A 27,648-nucleotide genomic window follows, 5' to 3' on the forward strand; every position below is an offset into this window, starting at 1 on the left:
TATTTAATCGGGTACGCACGCAGAGCTGTTACCCGACTATTCCGGGAGGGAGGGGCTGGAGAGAGAAGCAAGACGAAAAGTATTGTTTAGGAAGATTCCTGGGCGGATGTGAGGGGCGGGCGCCGGGCAGACTGCGCTTTTAAAAGCTGGTGGGAGTGTCGCAGAAAGAATCTTTTTGGCTTATTTATCCTGCGCTGGTGGATCGTCGCTGCTTCTCTTTCCTCGTGCTGCTGGTAAGACCAACTCTTTGCAGATCGCTGAAATACAAATCTATGGTTTTAGTTCTTTTGTCTCTTCTGATCATGCTAGTTTGAATAAGTGGTCGCTACTTTGGGGATGCAACATGCAACTGGAGCTGAATCACTCCCGTTTTTTCTTCTTCTTTCCAAACTCGGGCTGGGTTCACATAGTCACAAGTATCTTGGTGAAAAAAGCTAATCGGGGTTAGTGAGCCTAGTGGAACTAATGGAGTGAATTCAGAATTTCAGAACAATCGTGCTCTGGTTAACCTGGCTATCTATTGACCAGGATTGCTCTGAAATTCTGGATTCACACAATTCACAGCTGTAACGTTTTAACCAGGTTCCTTGTGATTGTCTGAAACCAATCTTGGTTTTCATCCTTTATTCCACAGTGGAGTGGTTTTGGTGAGGCTGGCTGAAACTAGGACCAAAAAAATGATTGAAAATGCTAGGGAGTAGGGAAGAAGTTTTTTTGGGGGGGGGAGGGGAGCTTGCCTGAGTAATGGCTGCTTATGCATTTCAGTATGCAGATTTGCTGAGTTAATGGCTCATCCATTTTTTTTTGCAAAGCTATTTTCCCTTCTCTTATTTTCCTATCTTTTCTTCTCTCCACACAATTTTCATTTCCCCTTCTCTCTTATAAGTCCCTCCCACCGTTAGAGAAAGGTTTGAAGGGTGCTCACAGATTGGAGATGAGGGGGTTATATGAGCTTCTTGTGCAGTTTTTTGGGGATGCTTAGAATAAAGCTTGCAGCAGAGAGAAAAGCCCTGTTCAGACATGAGTGTACAGATGGTTGTATGCTTGTATGTATCGGGGCATAGCTAGGGGAGACGGGGCCTATGTTTGCCCCTCTCCCTGGTAGCCCCACAGAGTGAGGGAGATAATGAAGAAAATAGGGAGGGGTGGAGCTGGGGGGTCCTGAGTTCTTTGAACCCATCTGCTCAATTATAGCTACACCCTTGACCTGCATTCATTTTAAGAGTGAACCTGGGTACAAATGCCTCAAATGCATGGTAATAGATGAACATATTACCTGTGTTCAGCAATTTGCAAATAATTGTGTGCGTATGTGTGTACAGATCTGTAGCTGTGTAGATTGTAAACTCATATGAGTGTTGAGCATCATGTGTGAAGAGGGTAGGAGCAGGGCACCACAACTTTGGCCCTCCAGCTGTTTTTGAACTAAAACTCCCATCATCCTTGGCTACAGTGGCCAGTAATAGGGGATTGTGGGAGTTGTAGCCTAACATTTGCAGGGAGGCCAAAATTGTGTAGGCCTGGGCTAGAGAGACAACCTTTCTAAGAAATCAACCACTCCCTTGAGCACTGTAAAGGCTAAACTGCTCTTCCCCTTAGAAAGGGTCTCTTTTCACATAGCAATAGCACTTACATTTATATACCGCTCTATAGCCGGAGCTCTCTAAGCAGTTTACAATGATTTAGCATATTGCCCCCTAACATTCTGGGTACTCATTTTACCGACCTCTCATTTTACCGACCTCGGAAGGATGGAAGGCTGAGTCAACCTTGAGCCCCTGGTCAGGATCGAACTTGTAACCTTCTGGTTACAGGGCGGCAGTTCTACCACTGCGCCACCAGGGGCTCCCACATGATTGTTGAATTCCGCCCCCCGCCCGCTCTTGAGCAGAAGATCACAGCCACAGTCAGACTTCTGCTGAATGGCTTTTTATAATAATAATAAAATTATTTTTAGTAAGGAATGGATTTTTGTCAGGCAGTCCCTGCCATCCTATCCATCCACAATATACTGATATTGCAGGTGATTATATATATGGTGTTGGTGGAGGGCATTTGTGTGATTTGTGCTTCTGTTTTCACAACAGCGGCATGGCAGTTCCATGGTGTCGCTAAGGGAATCTGCAATTTCTTTTGTTTTTTTGGTTTCAAAAATGCAGTTCATAGGAGGGATCCAACTGGGCTACTCCCTGTTGTCATCTGGGATGAGAACTGCAGTGAAAGGAGTGTCTTATTTATATTGTAAAATTATGTATATATAAATACAAAATTGACTTTTGGTCTCATTGCAACTAGCTTTTGAGTTTGCATGCCTGCCTAGGACTGGGCTGCATATAGGTAAAAGTAAATATACCTTTCTGCTGGGCATGCACATATCAGGGCTTGACAAATTCCAGACACTAGGGAGCCATGGCACCTAAACTAGGATATTCAGAGGTAGTTATTTATAAAAATCTCTGTTTACCTTAGACCACCCTGTTTCTGTGTCCAGTAATTTTGTCAAGGGTCCACTGTTGGCTTCTAAATTTTTGGCTGAGACTCAAAGAAAATTGGTCAAGGTCTAGCATGCATGCGATGACCAATTCCTGCCCTTCCTCCAAGAAACTCAAGAGTAGCATACCTTTCCCACCCTTCCTTCCCCATTTAATCCTCACAACAACCTTGTGAGGTAGGTTAGACTAGATTCATCTCCACTGAGCTTCATGGCTGAGTGGGGAAGATTTGGACCCAGATCTCCCCTACCCTAAATACACTTAATAACCCAGGCCTCATTTTATTTGGCTATAGGAGCCAGCCCAAGAGCTTAGGAGCCAGACTGCCTTCTGCTCCGTGGGTTGTGGATGGGACTTTCCCTTTTTTCTATTGCTGTTGGAGGCTACAGGTAGTTTCTTCTCCTAATAGGGGAAGCTGAGTGTTTGTTTTTAATCAGAGCTGACCATGTTAATGTTTAAACAAAAAGGATAAGATTTCAACCACGTAAACGTTTAATTTCTATTAAGTGTTTAGAATGCACATTTCCTCTTGTTTTCCAGAACCACCCTTTACACATGGTAGTGTATGCATATTGGAGATATGCTGTGATGCTCTATATTTAAAAACAGGGATCTTGGTAAGCTTTAACCCTTTATACTTGTTAATACACAGCATTCCTGTTTTATCTTCAGTATGCATACATTACCATGTGTGAATGCACTTGTGTTGATTTAATCGCACTCACGCACAGTAGGAAGCTATGGTGTCCGAACACATGGGTGTGGGGGCAGTGTGCCCTATAAGAGGGAGTCCTAGAGGGATGTTGTTGACTACAACTCCCATAATCCCCAGCCAAAGGCCACAACAGCTGGAGATCCTGGGAGTCGTAGTCAACAACATCTGGGAATCCCGCTTACAGGGAACACTGGGGGGGGGGGGGGAAGAAGGCATGTGCATTCTTCACAATGTGTACTGTGAGCAAACAATCCTTATTGTGTTAAGATCAGTGCTTAAATTTCATTAGCAGAGATTCATTTTGCTACTAAAAGTTGCAGCTGCTTTTTGTGTCCTTTAAAAAAAAAGTGTGTGTGGTGGGGGGGGGAGGGTTAAATGGCTAAAAGCCCTCATGCTTTTGTTTTGAGATTTTTAGTACCATAGTTTTAAAAACCAGCCTTAGGAATGAGTCAGACCATTGGTCCATCTAGCTCAGTATTGTTTACACAGACTGGCAGCAGCTTCTCCAAGGTTGCAGGCAGGAATCTCTCTTGACCCTATTTTGGAGGTGCCAGGGAGGAACCTTGAACCTTCTGCATGCAAGTGTGCATATGCTCTTCCCAGAGTGGCCTCATCCCTTAAGGGGAATATTTTACAGTTCTCGTACAAGTCTTCCATTCAAATGCAAGCCAAGGCAGAACCTGCTTAGCAAAGGGGACAATTCATGCTTGCTACCACAAGAACAGCTCTCCTATCTGAAGATGCCATGGACTGAACCTGGGACCTTCTACATCCAAAGCAGATGCTCTTATCACTGGGCTGCAGCCCCATCCCCTCTAAACCAGGGGTGCCCAACTTGGGCCCTCTAGTCTAAGAGCTGGAAGGCCAAAGTTGGGCATTCAAGCTGTAACCGTACTTATTATTCACTACTTTTGTGTCTTTTGGGGGGGCTACTTTCCAGTAGGCTTAGCCACTTAATGGCGCAGTGAGGAAATGACTTGATTATAAAGCCAGAGGTTGCTGGTTCGAATCCCCGCTGGTATGTTTCCCAGACTGTGGGAAACACTTATATTGGGCAGTAGCAATATAGGAAGATGTTGAAAGGCATCATCTCATACTGCGCAGGAGATTGCAATGGTAAACCCCTCCTCTATTCTACCAAAGACAACCACAGGGCTCTGTGATCGCCAGGAGTCGATACCGACTCGACGGCACACTTTACCTGTAGGTTTATGAGATCTTCCCTGTGTGTCCATGTGTGTTCCTCCATTCCTTCGCAATGTCTGGACCAATATGAACCAAATTGGGTACAGTTGTAGGGACACATAGCACCTCATCGGCTTAGTTTGTGATGATGTCATCCACCCTGATTCAAGATGACGGATGAATAAACTTTTGAGGCGCAAGTGGGCTAACCAATTTGAACCAAATTTGCTTAAGCTGTAGGGACATATAGAGATGCCCCAATGGTATAGTTTGTAATGATGTCCTCCACCCAGTCCAAGATGGCAGACATGTGAACATTTGAGGCGCAAGTGGGCTAACTTGTGTACTGTCTAACCAATTTGAACCAAATTTGGTACAGTTGTAGTGAGTGACACACAGGGATACCTCAATGTGTTTGTAATGATGTCATCCTCCCCGATCCAAGATAGTGGACATATGAACATTTGAGGTACAAGAGGTCTAACTTGTGGACCTCGATTTGAACCAAATTTAGACCAGTTTTAGGGATAGTGAAAGAAAAGTAGGCAGATTAGTTCTTACTAGAATAACTTGTTTAAGGCTAAAATGGCTAAAGAACACCCCGAGTATGGAATTTCTAGCTCTAGCATTTTTTAAATGAAACCTACGCTGTTCCCTAGTCAAAATGTACCTGGGCAGCTTTCTTTCTGAGCTGACGGATTCATTCTAAGTCCTAGCCTACCCTGCCTGCGCTCTAGCCCCTTCTGAAGAGGCTCTCCCAGTAATTCTCCAACAGGGAGCTGTCGGGCGGGGATGCCCTTCTCCAGTAGACACACTCTTCCTTCCAAAGGGGTAGGAATCCAGAGAAGTGTCTGAGTCTGGTTAGTGACGCTGGACCAGTCTTCAACTGGTGGCAGCCTACTCTGAAGGAGTGGTGTACAAGCATACCTCTGAGCCAGTCATGTGTATCTCAGCCTAACCTACTTCCCAGGGTTGTTGTGAGGATAAACATACCCATGTACTGCTCTGGGCTCCTTGGAGGAAGAGTAGGATATAAATGTATAAATACTGAGGGTGGATCCCAGGGAAATGTAATAGCCTTCCAGCCCATCATAATTCCCTACAGCACCAGTGATGGGTGCAGCTCATCCCCATCCGCAAACATTATCTTTCTCTGGAGCAGTGCTGTACAACTTTGATCCTCCAGCTGGTTTTGGACTGCAACTCCCATCATTCCCAGCCACAAGTCACCAGTAATCTGGGATTATGGGAGTTGTAGTCCAACATCTGCAGGAAGTCTGAAGTTGTGCAGCCCTGCTCTAGGGTTTTCTTACAGAAAGCTGGAGAAGAAAATAAGAATTAACAGAAATAGAGAGATGGGGAGAGAGTGAAAGTCATAAATAAAAGCTGGCTCTAATATACTTAAGTACAAGGTTGTGAAGACTGCAAGGAAACAAACTTTATTTTCCATTTCTTTTTCTCCCTTCTTCCCCTGCTTCTCTTTTTAAGTAACAACCTGCTTCCTCAAGCTCCATAGGCCCAACAGCACAAAAACTGTTTCTGCTACACATTTTTTGCACTGCACCAAATGTATTTTGGGATACACTTTATATTTATTTATTTATAATATTTTTATGCTGCCTGGTGTATAAATCTCTAGGTGGTGTACAAAATTTAAAATATTATGTCTGGAAAAAGAAAGTGTGATTGAACATTGCCGTCATCTTCATTACAGCTATCAGCCCCAATTGCAATAAAATAAGCTTATCCCACATTTTAAAATTCAGAATTAATTTACTTGGGTTGAAGTTGGGGGTGGGAGCTGTTCCACCAGACACTTTAGGATGTGAGCCCCAAATCATGTGATTGAATCTTCATGAAGCAAGGAACCAGACAGATACCGAATACATTTCTGGGGTTAAGGGATATTACTTTTTGCTGCTGAGGTACTGATTTGTAAGCCTGCTACTGGATCATATTCCAAAACACATGACATCACTTCAGGCAGAGCTTTTTTCAGGGTTTGTAAGCATCAGTGCTATATTGACAAAAAAGATGGATGGTTTGGGTGCCAATTGATTGTAGGGATTAGAGTGTTGGACTAGGATTGGAGAGACCCAAGTTCAAATCCCTAATCAGCCATGAAACTCACTGGGTGTCTCTGGGCCAATCGCTTATCTCTCAGTCCAACATACCTCACAGGGTGGTTGTGAGGATAAACCTAACCATGTATGCTGCTCTGGGCTCCTTGTAGAAAGAGTGAGATATAAATGTAAATATAAAATAATGCTTAGGAAAGGGCAGAAGTAAAGAGCACAAGTTTGTGCTGGATTTGCTGCCCACAAAAGAAGCTTATCTTCCCAAATTCCCTCCATAACACTTCTGAATCCAGGTTCATAGGAACAAAGGAAACTGCCATATACTGAGTCAGACCATTGGTCTATCTAGCTCAGTATTGTCTTCACAGACTGGCAGCGGCTTCTCCAAGGTTGCAGGCAGGAATCTCTCTCAGCCCTATCTTGGAGAAGCCAGGGAGGGAACTTGAAACCTTCTGCTCTTCCCAGAGTGGCTCCATCGCCTGAGGGGAATATCTTGCAGTGCTCACACATCAAGTCTCCCATTCATATGCAACCAGGGCAGACCCTGCTTAGCTATGGGGACAAGTCATGCTTGCTACCACAAGACCAGCCAGGTTCCCCCCTCCATACATGTGTGTTTTAATAGATAGTTTTGAGGGCTATCTCATCTGTTCCTGGGAAAGGCAATGGCTTAACCTCTCCTCCTCCTGTTCTGTGTCCACCAATGACATCTGATCTTTCTTTTTTCAGCACTCTGAGGCAAAGGAACTGCCAGCCGTGGGACTCCAGCTGAGAGCTGATTGGGTGGAGGGGCAGAGAGGAAAGTGAAACTCAGGCTCTTGGCATCCCAGTGTTTGAGCCATGGCCAATCTAAGCCCCAGGAAGCAACTTCTGCAGGAAGTAACTTGCTCCATTTGCCTGGACTTCTTCACGTATCCAGTAATACTAAACTGTGGGCACAATTTCTGCCAAGCCTGCATTACCAGGAGCTGGAAGGAGCCAGCTGGTAGGCCCATCTGTTCTGACTGTCTACTGAATAGAAGGGTGTGTCCTCTGTGCAGAGCAAGAATTCAGATCAGGCACTTGAAGCCAAACCGGTCACTGGCCAATCTGGCTACAATAGTCAAACAACTGGGTGTGCCCGTGAAGCGGGAAGCAAGAGGGTGGAGAGTCTGTGAGAAGCACCTGGAGTTCCTGGAGCTCTTCTGTAAGGATGACAAAGCCCTCCTCTGTGTGGTGTGTTACAAATCCAAGGAGCACCAAGCTCACAATATAGTTCCTGTGGATGCGGCTGGCCAGGAGTACAAGGTAGGGACTCTCCATTCCACAGACTGGCTGAGGAATAACCAGGGTGTGTCCTGAGAGCTTCCAGGGCAGGGCTGCTAGTGTTGGGGAAGGGACCGAAGTGGTCCCAGTATTGAAAGGGCTTGAGAGGTCATCTCCAAAAGCCATTTTTGAAAAGTTGAGTTTGGACATGGAGGTAATAGGGAGACCCCCTCACTCCAGAACTCAAGAAATATTAAATACAGACTCAGGCTGAGTTTTTAATAACTACTTCAATGAATTTATTATACATCCCTCCCACCCCCGCACATTCCCATTACTAAAATAACAAACTAGGCATCTTACAAAATTAAAGCATGAGACTGTTTAATTTTAGGTTACAACCTCAGCAGGACTTGAGACATCCTCCTTCCATAATGGCAGAATATTGTTCAGTTTGTATCTTTCTTTTAAAAAACATTTTATTGAATATTCTGTATAAATAGTATATAAACACCAGTATATAAGCATCTACACACGTGGACAAATTTGTTGGTACCCTTACAGCTCATTGAAAAAGTGTTTTATGCCTCCTGAAAATAGATTAAATGAAAAGCAATTGTCCCATGTATACCTGCCTGCCTTTGCTATGTCATTGAGTAAAGCAAAGCAAGTGTGAAAAGAGATAAATTATTGCTTATTCTCCAAAGATATTCTAAAGTGGCCTGGACACATTTGTTGGTAGCCCTAGAAAAGATCATAAATAATTGGATTAGAGTGATTTTTCAAGTTAGCTGTTTTCTTTAATTAGTATCACACGTCTCCAATCGTGCAATCAGTCATTCAGCCTATTGAAATGGAGAAAAGTAGTCACTCTGCTGTTTGGTATCATCATGTGTCCCACAATGAACATGGACCAGAGAAAGCAAAGGAGAGAGTTGTCTGAGGAGATCAGAAAGAAAATTATAGACAAGCATGTTTTAGGCAAAGGCTATAAGACCATCTCCAAGCAGTTTGATGTTCCTGTGACAACAGTTGCAAATATTATCAGGAAGTTCAAGGTCCATGGGACTGTAGCCAACCTCCCTGGACGTGGCCGCAAGAGGAAAATCGACCCCAGAATGGGCAGAAGGATAGTGAGAATAGTAGACAAAAAGCCAAGGAAAACTTCCAAAGAGATACCAGCTGAACTCCCAAGGTCCATCAGTGTCTGATCGCACTATCCGTTGCTTTTTGAGTGACAGTGGGCTCAATGGAAGAAGACCCAGGAGGACTCCACTGTTGAAAGAAAAACATAAAAAAGCCAGACTGGAATTTGCTTAGATGCATATTGACAAGCCACAATGCTTCTGGGAGAATATCCTTTGGACAGATGAGACAAAACTGGAGCTTTTGGCAAGTCACATCAGCTCTATGTCCACAGACGAAAAAATGAAGCTTTCAAAGGAAAGAACACCATACCTACTGTGAAACATGGAGGAGGTTCGGTTATGTTTTGGGGCTGCTTTGCTGCGTCTGGCACGGGGTGCCTTGAGTCTGTGCAGGGATCAATGAAATCTCAAGACTATCAAGACATTCTGGAGTGAAACGTACTGCCCAGTGTCAGAAAGCTCTGTCTCAGTCGCAGGTCATGGATCCTCCAACAGGATAATGACCCAAAACACACAGCTAACAGCACCCAAGAATGGCTAAGGACAAAACATTGGACTATTCTTAAGTGGCCTTCTATGAGCCCTGACGAAGATCTATGGAAAGAACTGAAACATGCAGTCTGGAGAAGGCACCCTTCATACCTGACACAGCTGGAGCAGTTTGCTCAGGATGAGTGGGCCAGACTACCTGTTGACAGGTGCAGAAGTCTCACTGAGAGCTACAGGAATCACTTGTTTGCAGTGATTGCCTCTAAAAGGTTGTGCAACAAAATATTCAAAATATTAGGTTAAGGGTCCCAACATTTTTGTCCATGCCATTTTTTCATTTGTGTTAGAATTTGAAATATTATGTTGCTTCAAAACTCTAAAGCAAAGTCTGATTTTTGTTAAATGCGGAATAAGCAATGATGGTGCCAATTACTTTGTCAGTTTCAAGTTATTTCAGAGACAATTTTGGGTTCTTCTTTTTTCATGGAGGGGTACCAACACATTTGTCCACGTGTGTATGCAAATATGGGCATAAAAGATAGATCACTTAAGGAAAACTATGAGAGCGGAAATGTTTCTACAGTACTCCATATCCGTTTCTCTCAAGGATAGATTTCACAAGCAGGAATACTAAACCTCTGAAAAAGAAATTAAGCTGGAACTACTTCTTTTTTTTAGGATCTGATTGGTAGCAGCCTGAATATTCTGAGAAAGGAGAGAGAGAAGATAATGGTGTATAAAGAAACCATAGAAAGAGAGAGCCAAGAATTGCTTGTAAGTGTCACCATTCCTGAGAAATAAACAAGTACAAGAACTAGAAAAACTGAAGATAACAGCTATTCAATATTATGATTCCACTTTTCCAGAAAATACCAATGTGGGTTACAAAAACGATGAATTGCCATCAAACATAATTAAAATTCAACAAGTCATGAAGAAGCACAAATGCGGAAGAAACTTAGTCAAGGGGCAGCTCTGCACTGTAGAACATCTGTTCTTTAGAACAGCACACTTAGTTGGCCCCTTGTATGCAGTGGGACTTAAATACTTCTAAGTAAACATGTATAGCGTTGTGGTGTTAGGATTCTCAGTAGCCCAAAACATTATTTTTAAAAGGTCTCTGTCTTTTTAAAAAAGACAGATCTGCTTCATGCCAATTATAACTATCAGTGATGTTTTCTGCCACAAGATGTGGTGACAGCCAACTATCTGGATGGCTTTAAGAGTGGTTTGGATAACTTCATAGAGGAGAGGTCTATCAATGGCTACTAATTGGAGGGCTATATGCCACCTCCAACTTGAATGGCAGGATGCCTCTGAGTACCAGCTGCAGGGGAGTAACAGCAGGAGAGAGGGCATGCCCTCAACTGCCTATAGCAGGGATTCTCAACCTTGGGTCCCCAGATGTTGTTGGACCAGCTCCCATAATCCCCAGCCCCAGTGGTCTTTGGTTGGGGATTATGGGAGTTGAAGTCCAGCAACATCTGGGGACCCAAGGTTGAGAACCCCTGGCCTATAGGCTCCCAGTGGCATCTGGTGGTCCACTGTGTGAAACAGGATGCTGGACTAGATGGGCCTGATCCAGCAGGGCTGTTCTTATGATAAGTTGGATTCCTTACCATATTCTTCTAAGACTGGAATCCTCTACACACACTTGACCTCAATGAACTCTGAGATTTACTTCTGAGTAAACATGTACCAGCTCAGACTGTAAAGCATACTAGGCATTTTCTTAACAATTGTGTTAAGCTGTAAGGCAACACTGCCTTTATAATAAGCCAAGGATTTTACAAAGAACTGCAACCTCTTCAAAAGCTTGCTCTATTCTTATTAAGTTTTAAACTAAAAGTCCGAGGTCCAGCCAATTTTAGACAGTGAGCTTTTGAGCTCTCCAGAACTCCTCTGTCTAAATGGTATTATTTATTTGATTTCTATACTGCCCTTCCAAAAATGGCTTTACACAGAGAAATAACAAACAAAAAAGATGGTTCCCTGTCCCCAAAGGGTTCACAATCTAACAAACATCAGATAGACACCAGCAACAGTCACTAGAGGTACTAAAAATGGGCATTATATTGGCTGCATTCCAGCCCTCCAGTACACAAACTGATTTTAGGAATAAATAGCATCTTTTTCTTAGATCAGTGACATGCTTTTCTCTTTCCACGTGCTTGTTGCAGGAGCAAACCAAAGCAGAGAAGGAGAAGACAATGGCTGAGTTCAGAGAACTACACCAGCTTTTGGAAGAAGAAGAAGAGGAGAAACTTCTGCTGGCCCAGATGGAAGAGGTAGAGAAGGAGGTTGCAAAGAAAAGGGAGGAGCAGATGGCCAAACTCTCTGAGGAGCTCTCCTCTCTTGAACAGACCATCCAAGAGATGGAGGAGAAGTGTCAGCAACCACCAGGTGAACTGCTGCAGGTAAGACCGTAGTAGGCCAGGCTCCTCGTCAGGGGAAAGCTCTTTAAACCTTTGTATGCCTAAGAAGAGAAGGGCCCAATTTATGGTGCTGGTGACTAGGACTATTTCCAGATGGGAGAGTGTTAGCAATAGCACTTACATTTATATACCGCTCTATAGCCGGAGCTCTCTAAGCAGTTTACAATGATTTAGCATATTGCCCCCAACATTCTGGGTACTCATTTTACCGACCTCGGAAGGATGGAAGGCTGAGTCAACCTTGAGCCCCTGGTCAGGATCGAACTTGTAACCTTCTGGTTACAGGGCGGCAGTTTTACCACTGCGCCACCAGGGGCTCTCCCCCCCCCCCATTTTCCTCTGTGGCTTTCTAAACCAAACTATATGGAGGAGAAAGGCAGACTCCACATGAAACAGTTCTCATGACTTTAAGAACATAAGAACAACCCTGCTGGATCAGGCCCAAGGCCCATCTAGTCCAGCATCCTGTTTCACACAGTGGCCCACCAGCTGCCGCTGGGGAGCCCACAGGTAAAAGCTGAGGGCATGTCCTCTCTCCTGCTATTGTTCTCCTGCAACTGGTATTGAGAGGCGTCATGCTTTTGAGGCTGGAGATGGCCCACAGCCATCAGACTAGTAGCCATTGATAGACCTGTCCACCATGAATCTGTCTAAGCCCCTTTTAAAGCCATCCAAGCTGGTAGTCATCACTACATCCCATGGCAAGGAATTCCATAGATTATTTATGCACTGTGTGAAAAAAGTATTTGCTCTTGTCAGTCCTAAATTTCTTTCTTTTTGTGTGCTCTACTTTCCGTTCACACTGTGGGGCAGAACATTTAACAATTGATTTCTCCCCCCCACCCCCACTAAGGCTGTTTGTTTTTATATCTCAAGTTCTTGCTTAGAAAGAGAACTTCAGGCATTGGCAGCCAATAAAAGAGATTTTTCAAAAGTGATTTGTCACATTCATGGAGGGATAGGGCTATCAATGGCTACTAGCCTTGGTAGCTATATCTTTCAATTGGGACCGGAGGGGGCATGCCTCTGAACACCAGGTGCTGAGAAACACCCACGAGAGGGGCGGCTGCCCTTTTGCAAGCTTCCTAGATGCACCTGGTTGGCCATTACATGAGGCAGGGTATTGGACTGGATGGGCCTTTGGCTTGATCCAACAGGCCTTTTCTTATATTCTTAATATGGAGGGCTTGGGCCCAAAAGCAAGTCTGCGGACCTGCAATGGTTGCTCTTCTTTTGATTTGATTTTATGCTGCTGCTTTTTTTGCTCTAATATATATTTCAGTTGATTCTTTGATGTTTTCCTTATTTTTTTTTATTGCCCTGGGGTCGTCTGAAGGACAGTCTAAAAATATCTTTAATCTCTACACTTCAACTGTTAGGTTTAAGTAGACCTCTCTTCACTTCTTTGAAATGTCTCCACTTTGCCTGGAGACTTCACTATATAATAAAGATGGTTCTTCATTCTGTGGCAGGCACTGAGTCCCTTCTTATTTCTCTCTTTCCCCCTTTAGGATGTTACAAGCATCTTGCAGAGGTAAGTGGATCTCACTCATTTCTCTTCTCTGCATCATGAAGTGTCTCGGTCAGAGCTGCACAACGTTGGCCCTCCTAGCTGTTGGATTTCAGCTCCCATTATCTTCTGCCACAGTGGCCAACTGACAGGAATGATGGGAGTTGTAGTCTTAATGGCTGGAGGGCCAACATTGTGCAGCTCTGATCCAGATAGTATATGGAAAAAATGGCCTTCCAGGGGAAAGAACTGAGTTTTCCAATTATCCACAGATAAGTACTTCTCTGTGAAATGCAGAGGAAAATCCTCTGTGTACCACTCAAAGATCACTATTGTTGGTATTATTATTGTTTATATTACACTTCCACAAAAAGTTCACAAAGCATAGAAGAACAAAAAGGTGATTCCCTTTCTTTCGGTTGAACATGGTTGAAGGCAGTGCCCTCCGCCTCCAGTGCACTGGCTGACATGCTCTGCAGCCTTACAAGAGCTTAGTCAGAGCTCTGTCCTCGCAAAGAGACAAATCTTTGCACTGCAGCTATGAGGTCTGCCTCATAAGTGCAGTGTGCAGAGAGTGAGAGAGGAAAGTAATTCTAGCTTCTTGCGCCTCCTCACAAAAGCCCTTTTCACGTCCAGGAATATTTCCGTGAGGATTGTACAGCCCTCACTGGTATATTCCTAGCCACAAAAAGGGCTCTGGCAGGAAGGTGAGAGAGGCAATTATCCCTTCTGCCCATCCAGCATTGTGAAGTGAGCCTCACAAGCAGGTAATATATTTATTCATTGTAAGTAAAGTATTGTGCCATGGAGTCGGTGTTGACTCCTGGCAACCACAGAGCCCTGTGGTTTTCTTTGGTGGAATATAGGAGGGGTTTACCATTGCCTCCTCCCACGCAGTATGAGATCATGCCTTTCAGCATCTTCCTATGTCGCTGCTGCCCAATATAGGTGTTTACCATAGTCTGGGAAACATTCCCGGCGGGGGTGGGGGGGCGTTGAATCCAGCAACCTCTTGCTCCCTAGGCAAGTTACTTCCCCACTGCACCATTAGGTGGCTACACTTGCAAGAGGCAATCTCAATTCATGAGGGGGACTTAAAGAAATGGCTGCCTTTCTTTGCACAGTTAGGAGCCATCATGCTGGAGAGTCTCCTCCTCAAAAGCACTTCTCTTTGAATTTCTGACCTTCTGCATCCATCTCTGACCTTCTGGAATTCCTGGTGTCTCTACTCTGTCTGCTTTTTCTTCCCCCCACCTCCACTGCCATTCCTCTCTTGCTCTAGTCAGAACTTCTGAATTGATTGGATGGTAGATTAAATTTTTTCTCTCCTAACTAGGTGTGAGAGAGAGCCATTTGAGGATCTAGTGGCTTTTCCTCTTGTCGTGAAGAGGAGGATCATGGAAATCCTTGATATGTATCCCTTTCCAGAGAGTTTCATGAAGCTGTTTAGAGGTAATGAAGAATGGCTACAAGGATTTTATACTGAAACTAGCATTGGTCCAAATGCATTTGTGAAGAGCTCTAGGTTATTTGTACTGTTAGTGGGACTGTTCAAATGGGGAAATTGAATGACAGTTGAGAAGATACTTGGCTTTCCCCTACTGAGCATTGCTTACATTGCTGTCTCAAAATGTACCTTTTCAGAATGTTGAATGCCAGTTGAAAAAATCATTTTGGGATATTTGACTCGCGCCTTCTGTGTTCTGCTCTCACCTTTATATGAAAGATCACCTTTTAAAAAAAGAGATTTTAAAATTTTATTTATAATTTACATTTATATCCTGGTCTTCCCCTAAGGAGCACAGAGCTGTGTGTGTGGCTATTTTTTCCTCACAACAATCTTGTGAGGTAGGTCAGACTGAGAGATAAGCAACTGGCCTAGTGTTGCCCAGTGAGGTTCATGGCTGAATGGAGACTTGAAATCTGGTCTCCCCTGGTCTTAGTCCAGCAATCTAACTGCACCACTTTTGCCCTCCTTTAGATGTTAGAGACTACAACTTCCATCATCCCAGACTATTGGTCATTGTGGAAGGATGGGAACTGTAGTCCAAAAACAGCTGGGGAGGGCTGAAATTGTGCACCCCTAACCATTAGGTTATGCTGCTGTGTAAATTGATTTTTTAATGGTGCACTGGCTGGTTTTTCAGACTGTATCTGCTGCTAATTTTCTGTCTTAAATCAAATCATTTGGAGCAGTTTTAATTATTGCATTAACCAAAGTGCCTGTCAGAAAAGATGACACTTCTTTCCTTTCCTTTTTGAGCCTTTAAAAAAACCCAAATAAACCCCCACCAACCCACCCCACTCATTAACCACCGACCTACACCACTCAGCTCTATCTCATTATTTTCTCCCTCCTTCCTTTTCCTTATTGCCAGCATAAGTATGGTGATCTTGGCCTTCTTCCTTCAGTCAGTGTAGCGGATCTGATATATTCCTGCCTGCCCCCTGCCTTTTTTTCTTAAATTGATGGCAATCTTGAGAATGTTTGAAAAACTTCACATTAGGTGAAGGCTAGTTTGAATATCCATAAGCGTATTAGTTTGCGGGAATCCTCTCCAAGGTATCTTTTGGCATTTATGTGATGCTTCAGTTAAAATAAGAAAACTGATGCAATAAATGATACACGTTGACTTCTATTTTTGTTACAAACATAATATTGCAATGCTTAACCTCTTTGTTTCTTTCCCTTTCTCAGCCACTCTGGTATCTGGACTTGAGCTGGAGAAAGGTAAATTTGGGGGATTGGTGCAGAACCACATTCAAAGGAGGGATGGGGTTTGTCTTAAAGCTGTGTGCTTGTGTCCCACTCTTCTGTCCTGGGGGTTCTGGAACCACAAGGGAGAATGGAAGAGTTCCATGATGTCTTATTTTTCTTTCTGTGGTTTTGAACAGTCCTTTGGCTGTTTACCATAGAGACTGCTTGCCTGGATTGAACCAAGCTAGCGTGGTGTAGTGGTTAGAGTGCCAGACTAGGATCGGGGAGACCTGACTTCAAATCCCCATTCAGCCATGATACTAGCTGGGTGACTCTGAAATCACTTCTCTCTCGGCCTAACCTACTTCACAGGGTTGTTGTGAGGAGAAACTCAAGTATGCAGTACACCGCTCTGGGCTCCTTGGAGGAAGAGCGGGATATAAAATGTAAAATAATAATAACGTCCATCCATACAAATAGCAGCCATACAGGTGCCTGTCACAAATTCTCAACCAGGGCAAGAAGGCTACAGCTTAAGCCTGTTGCTTATTCCCAGCACATGGACAGGGCAGGCTTGTCATTGTCCCTGCACCCATTTTGCAATGGGTGATCATGACAGGGAAGCTTTATGCAGGCTGGTTCTTTTTCCTTTTAGTTTGCCAGTCATTCAGATAAACGTGTGTTGGGCAGCCCGGGCCTCTGAACATGGAGGTTCCATTTACTGTGACTAATGGATCTTTTAAGGCATATCGCAAACTATCTGAAGTTGAGAAAATCAACATGTCTTATGACAGTGACTTCTCTAAATTAGGTATAGTGCAAAAAATACATTCTCTTTCCAGAATTACTGTCAGTTAGTTGCATTAGGTGACCTGAGTTCTAATACTGCATTTTGGGTGGCATACAAATAAGTTAAATAAAAATAAATAATATGAAGTGGGAGTTGAGGGATGAAGAAAAAGACTTATTTTCACTAGTTTCCCCCCACCACCAAACTAAAATGTTTCAACTTCTATTTTTATAGTTCTGTATAAGGATGTTTCAATCGTAAAATTATTTGGATGTCCTCATTGTGCAATGCTATGCTTGGGATTCCCATAAATAGATCTATTGGATTGCCCCGGTCAACTTTGAATTGTTTTGTTCTGAGGTGGCCCGTGAGTGTTTATCCTCATGGCAGCAAAGACCTCTGAGATGATGAACCACCACTTTTTTGCTTCTCTACTTGCATTTTCTTTTGCTTGGGCAGCCTCAGAAGGCAGGAGAAGCAGGATATAAGTGCTTCCATGAATAATAGGAACTTTTATGAGGAGGGGATTATTTCTGTCCTTGTCCAGCCTGCCACCAGCTTCTCCTCCTCAGGTTTCAAGCAATCACCCTCTTCAAATGTAGGACATGTCTGGTAGAAGAAGTGCTTCTAGGTTCAGGATGCAAGTCTGTTTCCCAACTGATCCAGCTTATCATCTTCCCTTTCTCAAAACAGCAGTTGTTCCTCTGGATTCATACACAGTTCATCTCCAACCCATCCTGTTTGAGGATCATGAAATCGTGAGACCAGGAGACAAACTTCAGTGCCTGCCATACAATCCTGAGAGATTTGACATAAGACGTCTTCTGCTGGGATATGGGGGATTCACAACCAGCAGATATTGCTGGCAATTCAACATGGAAAGTGAGGAAGGATGGGCGATGAAGGTTGCCAGGAAGTCTGTAAAGAGAAAAGGTCCTGAGGGAGATACGTGGTCTGTGGGGAAATGGGGAGATAGGCCCTGGGCCTACAGCCCTCATGACTCTCTCTCCCCGACTGCAAAGGTCAAGAGAATCCGCGTGTCTTTCAGCTGTGCTGAGGGGTGGGTGGCCATTTTTGATGCTGACACTGGAGCCCTGCTCTTTGCCTTCTCTGGAGCCTCGTCCTTGGCAGAGACCCTTCTCCCTTTCTTTTTGGGGAGTCAAAAAGTCCGCTTGACATTCTCTCCCTGAAGCAGTCAGAGTGGAGACAGATGCATATACAAAACATAGCTGCAATGCACGTACAGCCTCCTTCCCTACCTGGGTTTAGGGACTAGGTTTTTAATGGCTGGAAAGAAGCTGTGTTTACACAGATCATCATGCCGGGTTTCGAGGGGAGGGGAGGGGAGCAGAGCTTACCTCACAGCAAACTCCCCCTCTCCCACTGTTGAGTTTGTCTCTGTCTCTAGCCTTCCCTAAGGCAGCCAAAGCTACCTTTTGGGTTCAGCTGAGTGTTTTTCTCTGGATCATCAAGATCAATTAAAAGAAGCAATTTGGTCAGATTTAAAGGCCTCCAAAGATCCTAGCTATCAAACCCAACTCCATGAGCTGCTTTCCCCTCTCTTTTCTAGAGTGCCCTTTCCCTCTGCAGGTTATCTTTTAAAGAGGCAACAATATGCTGACGCTCATAATACCAGATCTAAGCAGTGTCACCATTTTCAATAGGCATCACGTTGGCCAACAAGGCTGCTGTTGGGATCCAGCCAGTAAAGGCAATGTTCTTCTGTGGGGCTACTTGCATTTATCACTTTGTTCTGCAAGTGTAATCTGTAATCTCTAGTTACCAAATAAGCTAATCCAGTGGCTGATTGTTATTTTTTAATCTGTTTACTCTTTTGTATCATGTGTCTGCATGTGTTTTGAATGTCTGTTGATTAAAATTTCTTCCTATTGCTCCTGTCTGTCTTCTGGCTCAACAGTAAATTGGTCCCAGGTTTATTAATTTGTGTTAAAACATTTTATCTCAATGTGTTCCCAAAAAAGGCAGCTTATCTTACATGAAAAAAGCACATTAATAGATCTATGTACTAATTCCAAAAAAGTCATGCTCCATTTTTCTTACAAAAATTCAAGACTGCTTGCAACAAAACCCCACTCATTCAACTGTTCCTCATAGGACTTATTTTCCAGACCCCTCCCCATCTTGGCTGCTTTCTCCTGAACCTGTTCCCATTAGTCAGCATCCTTCTTAAAATGTAGAGCCCAGAACTACAAACAGTATTTCAAGCAAGGTCTGATCAGTGCAGAATAGAGTGGAACAATCACGACTTGTGGTCAGGACACTACATATTTCATTTGCCTCTCTAGCAGATGCATCATACTGCTTGCTCATATTCAGTTTAGCCACCAAGCCCTGAAGGTACTTCTCCCCCATCCTCTCCTAGTGCACTTGATTTTTCTTCCCCAGTGCAGGATTTTTACATTTCTCTGAACATCCTCTTGTTACCCTTGAGCAGGGGTGAACAAACTCAAATGTCCCGGTGCGTCAGAACCACCCTTGACTTTGGTATGTGAAGGCTGTGGTTTACTGTCAACTTTCAGGCTGCAGTCCTAGGCAAGCTTACTGGGAAGTAAGCCTCACTGAGTACACTATGTTGTGTTTATTTTTGAGTGAACATGCATAGGGTGGTTGCTGTAAGGCAGTTTACTGCCCCTATGATGCCGTAGGATATTTCTGCCTAGGGCCCAGTAAAAAAGTCCCCGCAGCCCCCAGGCCTCATGTAGTACAGACCTGCCCTTGAGCATGTCTCGTCCAGCACAGTAGGGCTTACTTCCAAATAAAACATCTATAACACTGCACAGTAATATAATAATCTTTTTAAAAGATCTATCATCGGCTACTAGTTGGAGGGCTAAAGACCATCTCCAGCCTCAAAGGCAGGATGCCTCTGAGTACTAGTTGCAGGGGAGTAACAGCAGGAGGGAGGGCATGCCCTCAACTGCCTGTAGGCTTCCAAGTGGCATCGGGTGGGCCACTGGGTGAAACAGGATGCTGGACTAGATGGGCTTTGGGCCTGATCCAGCAGGGCTATTCTTATGTTCTTAACCCTCATTGAGGGGAGGGGTACATAGGAAGCTGCCCTATACTGAGTCAGACCATTGGTCTATCTAGCTCAGTATTGTCTTCACAGACTGGCAGCAGCTTCTCCAAGGTTGCAGGCAGGAGTCTCTCTCAGCCCTATCTTGGAGATGCCAGAGAGGGAACTTGGAACTTTCTGCTCTTCCCAGAGTGTCTCCATCCCCTGAGGGGAATATCTTGCAGTGCTCACACACCAAGTCTCCCATTCATATGCAACCTGGGCAGACCCTGCTTAGCTAAGGGGTAAGTCATGCTACCACAAGACCAGATTGAATTATCAAGGGGTGGGGGGAGTGGTCAGACCTCAGAAATTTTAAGTACCTAGCAATAACCCAGTTAGTTGCTAATCTAACCAAAGTGTGTTTATCGGTATCCACCAGTATGAATAACTTCTCTTGCCTGACTGTCAGAGTTGGGGCAAGAGAATGGTCTGAAGACAGACCCTCTTCTCACTTGTCTGGGCCTGGACAGAACCTGGAGTTGAGGTAACTTGAGATTGATTTATTATTATTATTTATTATTTTTACATTTATATCCTGCTCTTCCTCCAAGGAGCCCAGAGCGGTATACTACATACTTGAGTTTCTCTTTCACAACAACCCTGTGAAGTAGGTTAGGCTGAGAGAGAAGTGACTGGCCCAGAGTCACCCAGCTAGTTTCATGGCTGAATGGGGATTTGAACTCGGGTCTACCAGGTCCTAGTCCAGCACTCTAACCACTACACCCACCACGCTGGGTTTATACACCACCAGTTTATACGCCAACATTTATACACCACCCAAACCTCATGTCTTCATGTGGTTTACAGAAAAACAGCACAAATTAAAACAACTTAAAATTAAAAACCATGTTAGAATCTCGGGGGCTTATTAACAGCCTGGGTGAACCAGTGTGACTTAACTGCCTTTTTATAAGCTATCAGAGAAGGGCAGATCATTTTTTGAACCCAAGTTCATTGTTTTCAACAGGGAGCACATTCCAAAGCATTGGGGCAGCAATGGAGAAGCCCTGTCCCTGAGTAGCCCACAAGATGAGCTGGGGGCAACTTCAGATGGACCTCTCCAGATCTCAGTAGGTGGTGGGGCTCATCATGAAGAAGGCATTCTCTTAAATTTCGATGATAAATGTAATTTTAAATGAGAGGAAATGGCTTCCTTCCCTCTCCTTCCCTTAATTACAACATAACAGGGAGCCATTTTGTATTGCATCTGTATACTGCCCCATCCAAATGGCTCTGGGTGGTGCATAACAACAAAAACAAAGCCTGCAAAGTCATTGTAAAAACAATCAAGACAAATTAATCTTTAAAAACAGTTCAAAACTAATAACAAAACATTAGAACAGTTTAAAAACCCCCGGAAGGCCAGGCCAAACAGATGGATTTTAAGGCCTTAGATTCAGTCTCAATTTGTTATGCCTCATCCAACCCACTGCTGCCTGCAGGCATGTAGGGAAAGAATGCCATTTCCTGATGATAAGGATAAATAGTTGTGGGTGTCATCGGCATACTAATAACATCCTGCACCAAATCTCCTGATGACTTCACTCAGTGGTTTCATGTAGATATTAAAAAGCACTGGTGACAGAATGGAGCCCTGAGGGACCCTCTATTACAGCTCCTGTTTTGAGGAACAACTGAACAACCTCCATCATTTGGAATCTGCCTGAGAGATAGAAGCACAACCACTGCAAAGCAGTGCCCCCTATCCCCAACTGCCCCAGTGACCCAGAAGGATGCCATGGTTGATAGTACTGAACACCCCTATTGCTCACTCTGCACACAAGCAACGTGGGTGCTTTTCTCACTACATGTGTGCACAGTTAGGATGTCAGTCCTGTTGGAGGGCTGTAAAAGCACAGCAGTGGGAGACAAACTGTAGTATCTGCCCAACGATCCAGAGAGATCCAGCCATTGTGGTATTCCTTTGCTGGGATGTGGGAAATTTACTGTAGATGGGTGGGGAAGAGGGAGGAAGATAGTCCTTGTGAAGGACAAGAATGGCGTGGGGAAATAGGCATTGCCAAAAAGTCGATGAGGAGAAAGGGCAAATTCATTGTTTGTCCTTCTGAGAAAGGGATTTGGGCTGTGGGGAAGTGGATTGGGTGGGTCCTCGGTTTCCCCCCACCCATATCCCTCTCCTGTCGCCATGGACATCTGAAGAGGGGCGCTGGGGGAGTGGTCACAAAGTGCTGCGCTCTTAATAGGGCCTCGGTGTGGAGAGCTAGTGTGGTGTAGTGGTTAGAGTGCTGGACTAGGACCGGGAAGACCCGAGTTCAAATCCCCATTCAGCCATAAAACTAGCTGGGTGACTCTGGGCCAGTCACTTCTCTCTCAGCCTAGCCTACTTCACAGGGTTGTTGTGAAGAGAGAAACTCAAGTATGCAGTACACTGCTCTGGGCTCTTTGGAGGGAGAGCCAGATATAAAATGTAAAAGTAAATAATAAATTAAAATATAATACAGCCCCGTGGCAGAAGGGTGGGGGTTCTGCAGAGCTGCCGCTGCCAGTCTCCTTCCTGCTCCATTCCTCCTTCTAAAAATAGATGGTTTTCCTCATTTCCTTTTCTTCTGCAAGGAGAATGGAGCAATATCTGTCAGGATCGCGCCTGGAGGGGATGGGGGCAAGTGCCAGCAGCTCAGACAAGTAGCTGATTGATTAAGTGCCATCAAGTCGGTGTCTCACTCTTAGCCACCACTTAGATAGGTTATCTCCAGGATTATCTGTCTTCAACTTGGCCTTTAAGGTCTTTTAGTGGTGCATTCATTGCTGACAAGGAGTTGGTTGCCCCCTATTTCTGTTTCTGAAATCAATTATGTGGGAATGGCTCTCTCACCCACAAATGCAAGCTGCCCCTTTCCACCTCCCCCCCACCCCGCCCCCACACCCTGGGTGGGCTTCCTGGGCTGCGGCAGCAGCGCACTCCTGCAGAGGAGGGCGGGTCATAGCCCTCAGGATATTCCTGTCTGGTCTTTCAGACCTGATAAATTCTGAGGGAGGGTATTTGAGGATTTTGTTCTCCTTATCAGCCTCCACTCCTTTTGCTTATCACCAGCATCTAGTAGTCTTTTGCAAGAAGTTAAATAAATAAAAAATCTCCTCCAGGTGACCAGACAGAAAAACTTTAGGCAGTTTGCTTTTAGCCAACCAGTTATTAACATACACGAGAATGTCAGAGCATGTTTGTTAATATTTCAAGGTTAGTCAATGTTTGGAGTTAGTTCTGCCTTGTAAATAAGCCTGTTCACAAAACTGCTGCTTTGGGGACACTGGCAGAATGGGGTGGTACTTAAAGAAACAAAATTCCCCCGTGCCTCTGCAGTGCTGCACACAGCAGCAGTTTCAGAAGAATTTGAAGCTCTGATATTTCTTCTGCAAGCCATATTTTTGTTAATTCCTGGGACAGTCCAAGACCACCGAGAGGAGCTGGCTGGTGGAAACCCTATCAGATTTTCAAGCACTCCTGAAACTGCTGCTAACCACAGAAGCAGGGCGGCGGGGGAGCTTTAAAAAGAATTAAGCACCTCTTCTAGCACCACTTTCCTAAACATGCTTTCCCGGTCGCCAATGGCAACTTGGTGAATGGTTAAAGATGAGATTTACTTGGTTGCTTGATAGGGTCTTTTGAGGTACACTGCCTCAGAACATGGAGGTTCCATGGATTATGATATATAACTCTTTTTAGACTTCTCCCGAATTTGTCTAGTTCTTCCTAAAACCACCCAAGCTTGTGGACACCAATAGGTCTTATGAATATCGACATCAGTGAATTCCATGAAATATATGTTTTATGTCAGGAATAACCAGCCGGCTTTGAAGAAAAAGGGCAAGCTCATCACTTGGCCTGAGGAAGAGATCTGTGTGTTGTGGTGGGGAAGCGGAAGGGCGCGGGTCCCCACGGGTCCCCACCCCCACCCCGCGCCCCCCATCTGTCTCCACAAGCGCACTGGGAGCACGGCAGAGAAGGAACTCGGTTGGGCTGCTCCCGCCAATCAGCTCCGTGGTCTTTTCCTCCTCCCTGGCAGTAGCAGTAATTCTTCTGTTTTCCTTTCGCTTCGCTGCAGACGCAGTGAGGAGCCTGGGGGCGGGGGGAGGAGGAGGACGACGACGACGACAGCAAGAGTCGCCCGGATTGGCTGAGTCAGCAGCGGCGATGTTGTCTCTCCTAAGGTGGAGCAAGGCGGAGGATGGAGCAATACTCGCTGGTCTGGCTGGGCGGAGCCAGTAGCAAGCCTCTCCTCCTGGGAAGGGAAGAGGGAAAGGCTCAATAGCCCTCAGGCTGATGATCTTTTAGATATGATCAGTTTAGACTGAAAAGAACTTATAAGAACTAGGGTTTTTGTTCTCCTGCAACCCTAAAGCTCCTAATAAGATTCAAGCCATTTATAAGACAGCTATCCTGTGCCAGTGCGTAAAAACAAGCAGACAAGATTTTAATTTCTGACACACACACACCTCATCACCCAGTTTCCATGTTATCAAAATTTAATCAGGAGGGCTGTAAGGACAAGGAAGGCTGAAGACCCGCCTCTCCTGGGAGGGGACGGTGGGCGGGCGGACGGGGGCAGCAGTTACTTAAGTCCCTCTCTGTGGGGTAGATGATGAGAGGAGAAAGAGAGCAGAGTCAACTTGGCTGGCTGAATTTTTGGAGGCTGACTGGTGGAGCAGCAGGCAAAATCTTTTTTCTTCGTCCTGTGGTGGAAGATCGCTACTGCTGCAACTTGCTGTTGGTAAGAGCTATTATTTGCGAATGGACATCTAAATCTGAATTTATGCCATCGTTTCTGTTGACTGGAACATCTTCTGACCAGCCAGCGCTCATTTAGATAAGTGGCTTTTGTCACTTCGGAATAATTCACTGGAGTGGAATCTCTCCTCCTTTCCCTGCCCTCCCTCTTCCCAAACTCGGTTTCTCCATTCCATCCCACACAGGGGCTGTTTCAAGCAGTCTGGCTGGAACCTGGAGAAAATGTGCAATGAGTGGGGAAGGAGGGGGCGGGCGGGGGCAGCTGAGACGGGTATCTGAGTTCTGGCTTCGTGTCTATTTCAGTATTCGAGTTTATAAGATTAGTGGCCAGCTTTGAGAATCTGTGAGAAGACCTCAGGGTGGGATGGGATCAGTGAAATTTTCCTCAGTGAAGTGTCCTGAGGAAGGGCTCTGAGCTGCGGGAAAGTGCAATAGTGGGTCGTCGGTCTTCTCCATCTGCCCCCATAGCCGTCTGAAAAGAGGGGCTGGGAGAGCGGCCCCTCCAGTATCCGGCGATTAGTAGGGGCTTGCTGCGGCCGAGGTGGAATTCTGGTAGGGCTGCTGCTGCTGCCGCCGCCGCCGCCAATTACCCCAGGGCTGTTCCATTCCTCCTGCTAGATTATAGCAGCAGCAGCAGCGGCGGTTTTCTTTTCCTTTCGTTTTGCTGCTGTGAGGAGCAGCCCTGGCTTTCCGGATTGGTCAGGAGGCGGCTTCTCCTGGGAAGGAGGGCGAGGGCGGGACCAATGGCTTCTCTTCTGGCTGGGCTGAGCCAGCAGCAAGGGGGCTGAGGAGAATCCATGCTGACGCGCTTCTAGGGCAGGCAGATCCGAAGGGCTATTGCGCCTCCCGGCTCCTCCTGAAGAGTGGGGAGGCTCTCAGTAGCTCTTGGGAGATTCCTGGTCTTTCAGACCTGATCAGTTTCGAGCAAGAATAAGTGAGGAGAACTGGAGGTTTTGTCCCCTCTGGCCCCGAACTTCCTGATAAGATTGCATCCATGTTTATATCCCCTGAACTGCTGGTGCCGGAATGTACGAGAAAGCAGACAAAACAATAGCTTCGACTCCCCGCCTCCCTCTCCCGCCACCTCCTCTTATCAAGGCTTAATCTGTAATGCTAGACATGATGATGATCACGAAGGGCTGATGACGACACGCCTTTCCTGGGAGGGGAGAGCAGAGTCGCCCGCAAAACCTTTCTTTCATGATCCTCCTGTGCTGGTGGGTCACTCGTTTACTGCTGCTGCAACTAGCTATTATTAGTGAGAGCTGTTATTTGCAAATGACATTGAAGTATAAATCTCTGCTAGAGACTAGAAGTGTGAGCCCTGGAAGATATTCCCCTCAGGGGATGGAGCCGCTCCGGGAAGAGCAGAAGGTTCCAAGTTCCCTCTCTGGCTTCCCCAAGATAGGGCTGAGAAAGATTCCTGCCTTCAACCTTGGAGAAGCCGCTGCCAGTCTGTGCAGACAATACTGAGCTAAGATAGACCAATGGTCTGACTCAGTATATGGCAGCTTCCTATGTTCCTATGTCTTCTGACCAGCCAATATGCTTTTAGTGAAGTGGCTTTTGTCACTTCGTAGCCACTTTGGAAGGCAACTGTAACTCAGTCTCTTCTTGGTCTGTGTTTCTTCTCCTTTCCAGACTCAGTTTCTCCACTTCATCCCAGGTAGGGGTTGTTTCCATCCAGCTGGCTGGCTGGAATCAGAAGCAGCAAGGCACCGGTTGTGCAAGGAGAGACAGAAAAGAGACTGAATATTCTTCCATCCTGCAGCTCACCGCAGATGTTCCAGGGTCCCCAAGGGGGAGGGGCTGACTGGGCTACAGCTCACTCTTTCTTCCCACTTCCCCAACTCACTGGCATACCATTGGCTTCAAGTGTGGGGGAGTGTCAAGCAGCATCCCTCTTCTTCCTATCCAGCTAGTGCTCAGGCTCAGCCTCCCCTCCCCCTAGAAAAAGGCCCTGTGCAGGGGCTAAGGTTTCTGCAGCTGTGGCTACTTGACAAATTCTCACTGGCAGATTCTCAGATGTAAATTTTGAAATGTACCATATTTATTCAAGTAGAAGATGACTTTGAATGTAAGATGATGCTTTAACAGATAGAGGTTAAATACAAGTTATACCTGTACTTACCCAAAAGAAAGGGGATTCAGAATCCAAGATCCACCCCCCACCATTTATCAGGAAAGAAATGGGAGGGGGGCTCATCTTAAGATTTGGGTAAATGTGGTAACTTTGGCTGAAGTTTTCATTTTTTTAGTTCAGTTCTTTTTAGACATTTTTCTTTTTAGACATTTTTCTTTTTCCTAATTCATAGGTATTTCATAAGCTTTCATTTTGGTATCTACAGTATGAACAACAGATGTTTGCTTTGGAAACAGCTTGTTATTAATATCTTCCTTTCTCTTTGGTTAATTTGGTATATCTATTGCATTGACTTTCTTAAGATACTTTAGATGCAGAGGGTGATACAGATCTAAAGTGGTTTTATACATTCTTTATTCTGAAAATTGTTTGACAAGTATAACACTGATTCTAGGGAAGGTACAGTGAGTTCTGAGTACAAGAAACTCACTAATTGCATCTGAACAGGATTTTTTTTTCAGGATTTCTGAGCATCAGTGCTATATCACCAGCAAACAGATTGCTCTTTTGTATAATGCTTCGAACAGGGCAGAAGTAGGGTTGAAGAATGGTATATAAATATCCGTAGTTGTAGTAGAACTAAGGCATGCCAGTTTGTGCTGCACTCACTGCCCTAAAAGAAGCTAATTCTCCCAATTTCCCACATTGACCCTTCAAGTTCTCCCTCCATGTGTGATTTTGGATACAGTTTTGAGGGCTGCCTCTCTGTTCCTGGGCAAGGCAATAGTCGCACTGCCCCTTCTTTTGTTCTGTGTCCAGCACTGACATCTGATCTTTCTTTTCAGCACTTACAGGGAGAGGAACGCCAAGTCCTGATTCTCCAGCTAAGAGCTGTTTGGGTGGGAGAGACAGAGAGGAAAGCAAAACTCAGCCTGTTGGTATCCTGGTGTCTGAGCC

The 27,648-nt window shown here is 45.1% G+C and overlaps 1 protein-coding gene across 3 annotated transcripts; it reads left to right on the top strand.

Moving 5' to 3' along the window:
- The first annotated feature begins 72 nt into the window (after window positions 1-72).
- On the top strand, window positions 73-18,677 carry LOC128343095 (E3 ubiquitin-protein ligase TRIM7-like). 3 transcript variants are annotated; one of them, XM_053291608.1, is made up of 9 exons: window positions 79-233; window positions 3,033-3,109; window positions 7,200-7,757; window positions 10,031-10,126; window positions 11,533-11,769; window positions 13,299-13,321; window positions 14,634-14,749; window positions 15,996-16,028; window positions 17,479-18,677. In XM_053291608.1, the coding sequence occupies exons 3-9, from the start codon at window positions 7,311-7,313 to the stop codon at window positions 17,973-17,975; spliced, it is 1,449 nt and encodes a 482-aa protein (XP_053147583.1). In that variant the 5' UTR covers window positions 79-233; window positions 3,033-3,109; window positions 7,200-7,310; the 3' UTR covers window positions 17,976-18,677. The 3 variants fall into 3 exon arrangements, with proteins under 3 accessions (XP_053147584.1, XP_053147582.1, XP_053147583.1); XM_053291609.1 differs by lacking the exon at window positions 3,033-3,109 and having other exon boundaries at window positions 73-233; window positions 17,482-18,677; XM_053291607.1 differs by lacking the exon at window positions 3,033-3,109 and having other exon boundaries at window positions 75-233.
- Window positions 18,678-27,648: the final 8,971 nt, after the last annotated feature.

This window comes from Hemicordylus capensis, chromosome 2 (genome assembly GCF_027244095.1).
Source record: "Hemicordylus capensis ecotype Gifberg chromosome 2, rHemCap1.1.pri, whole genome shotgun sequence".
NCBI lineage: Eukaryota > Metazoa > Chordata > Lepidosauria > Squamata > Cordylidae > Hemicordylus > Hemicordylus capensis.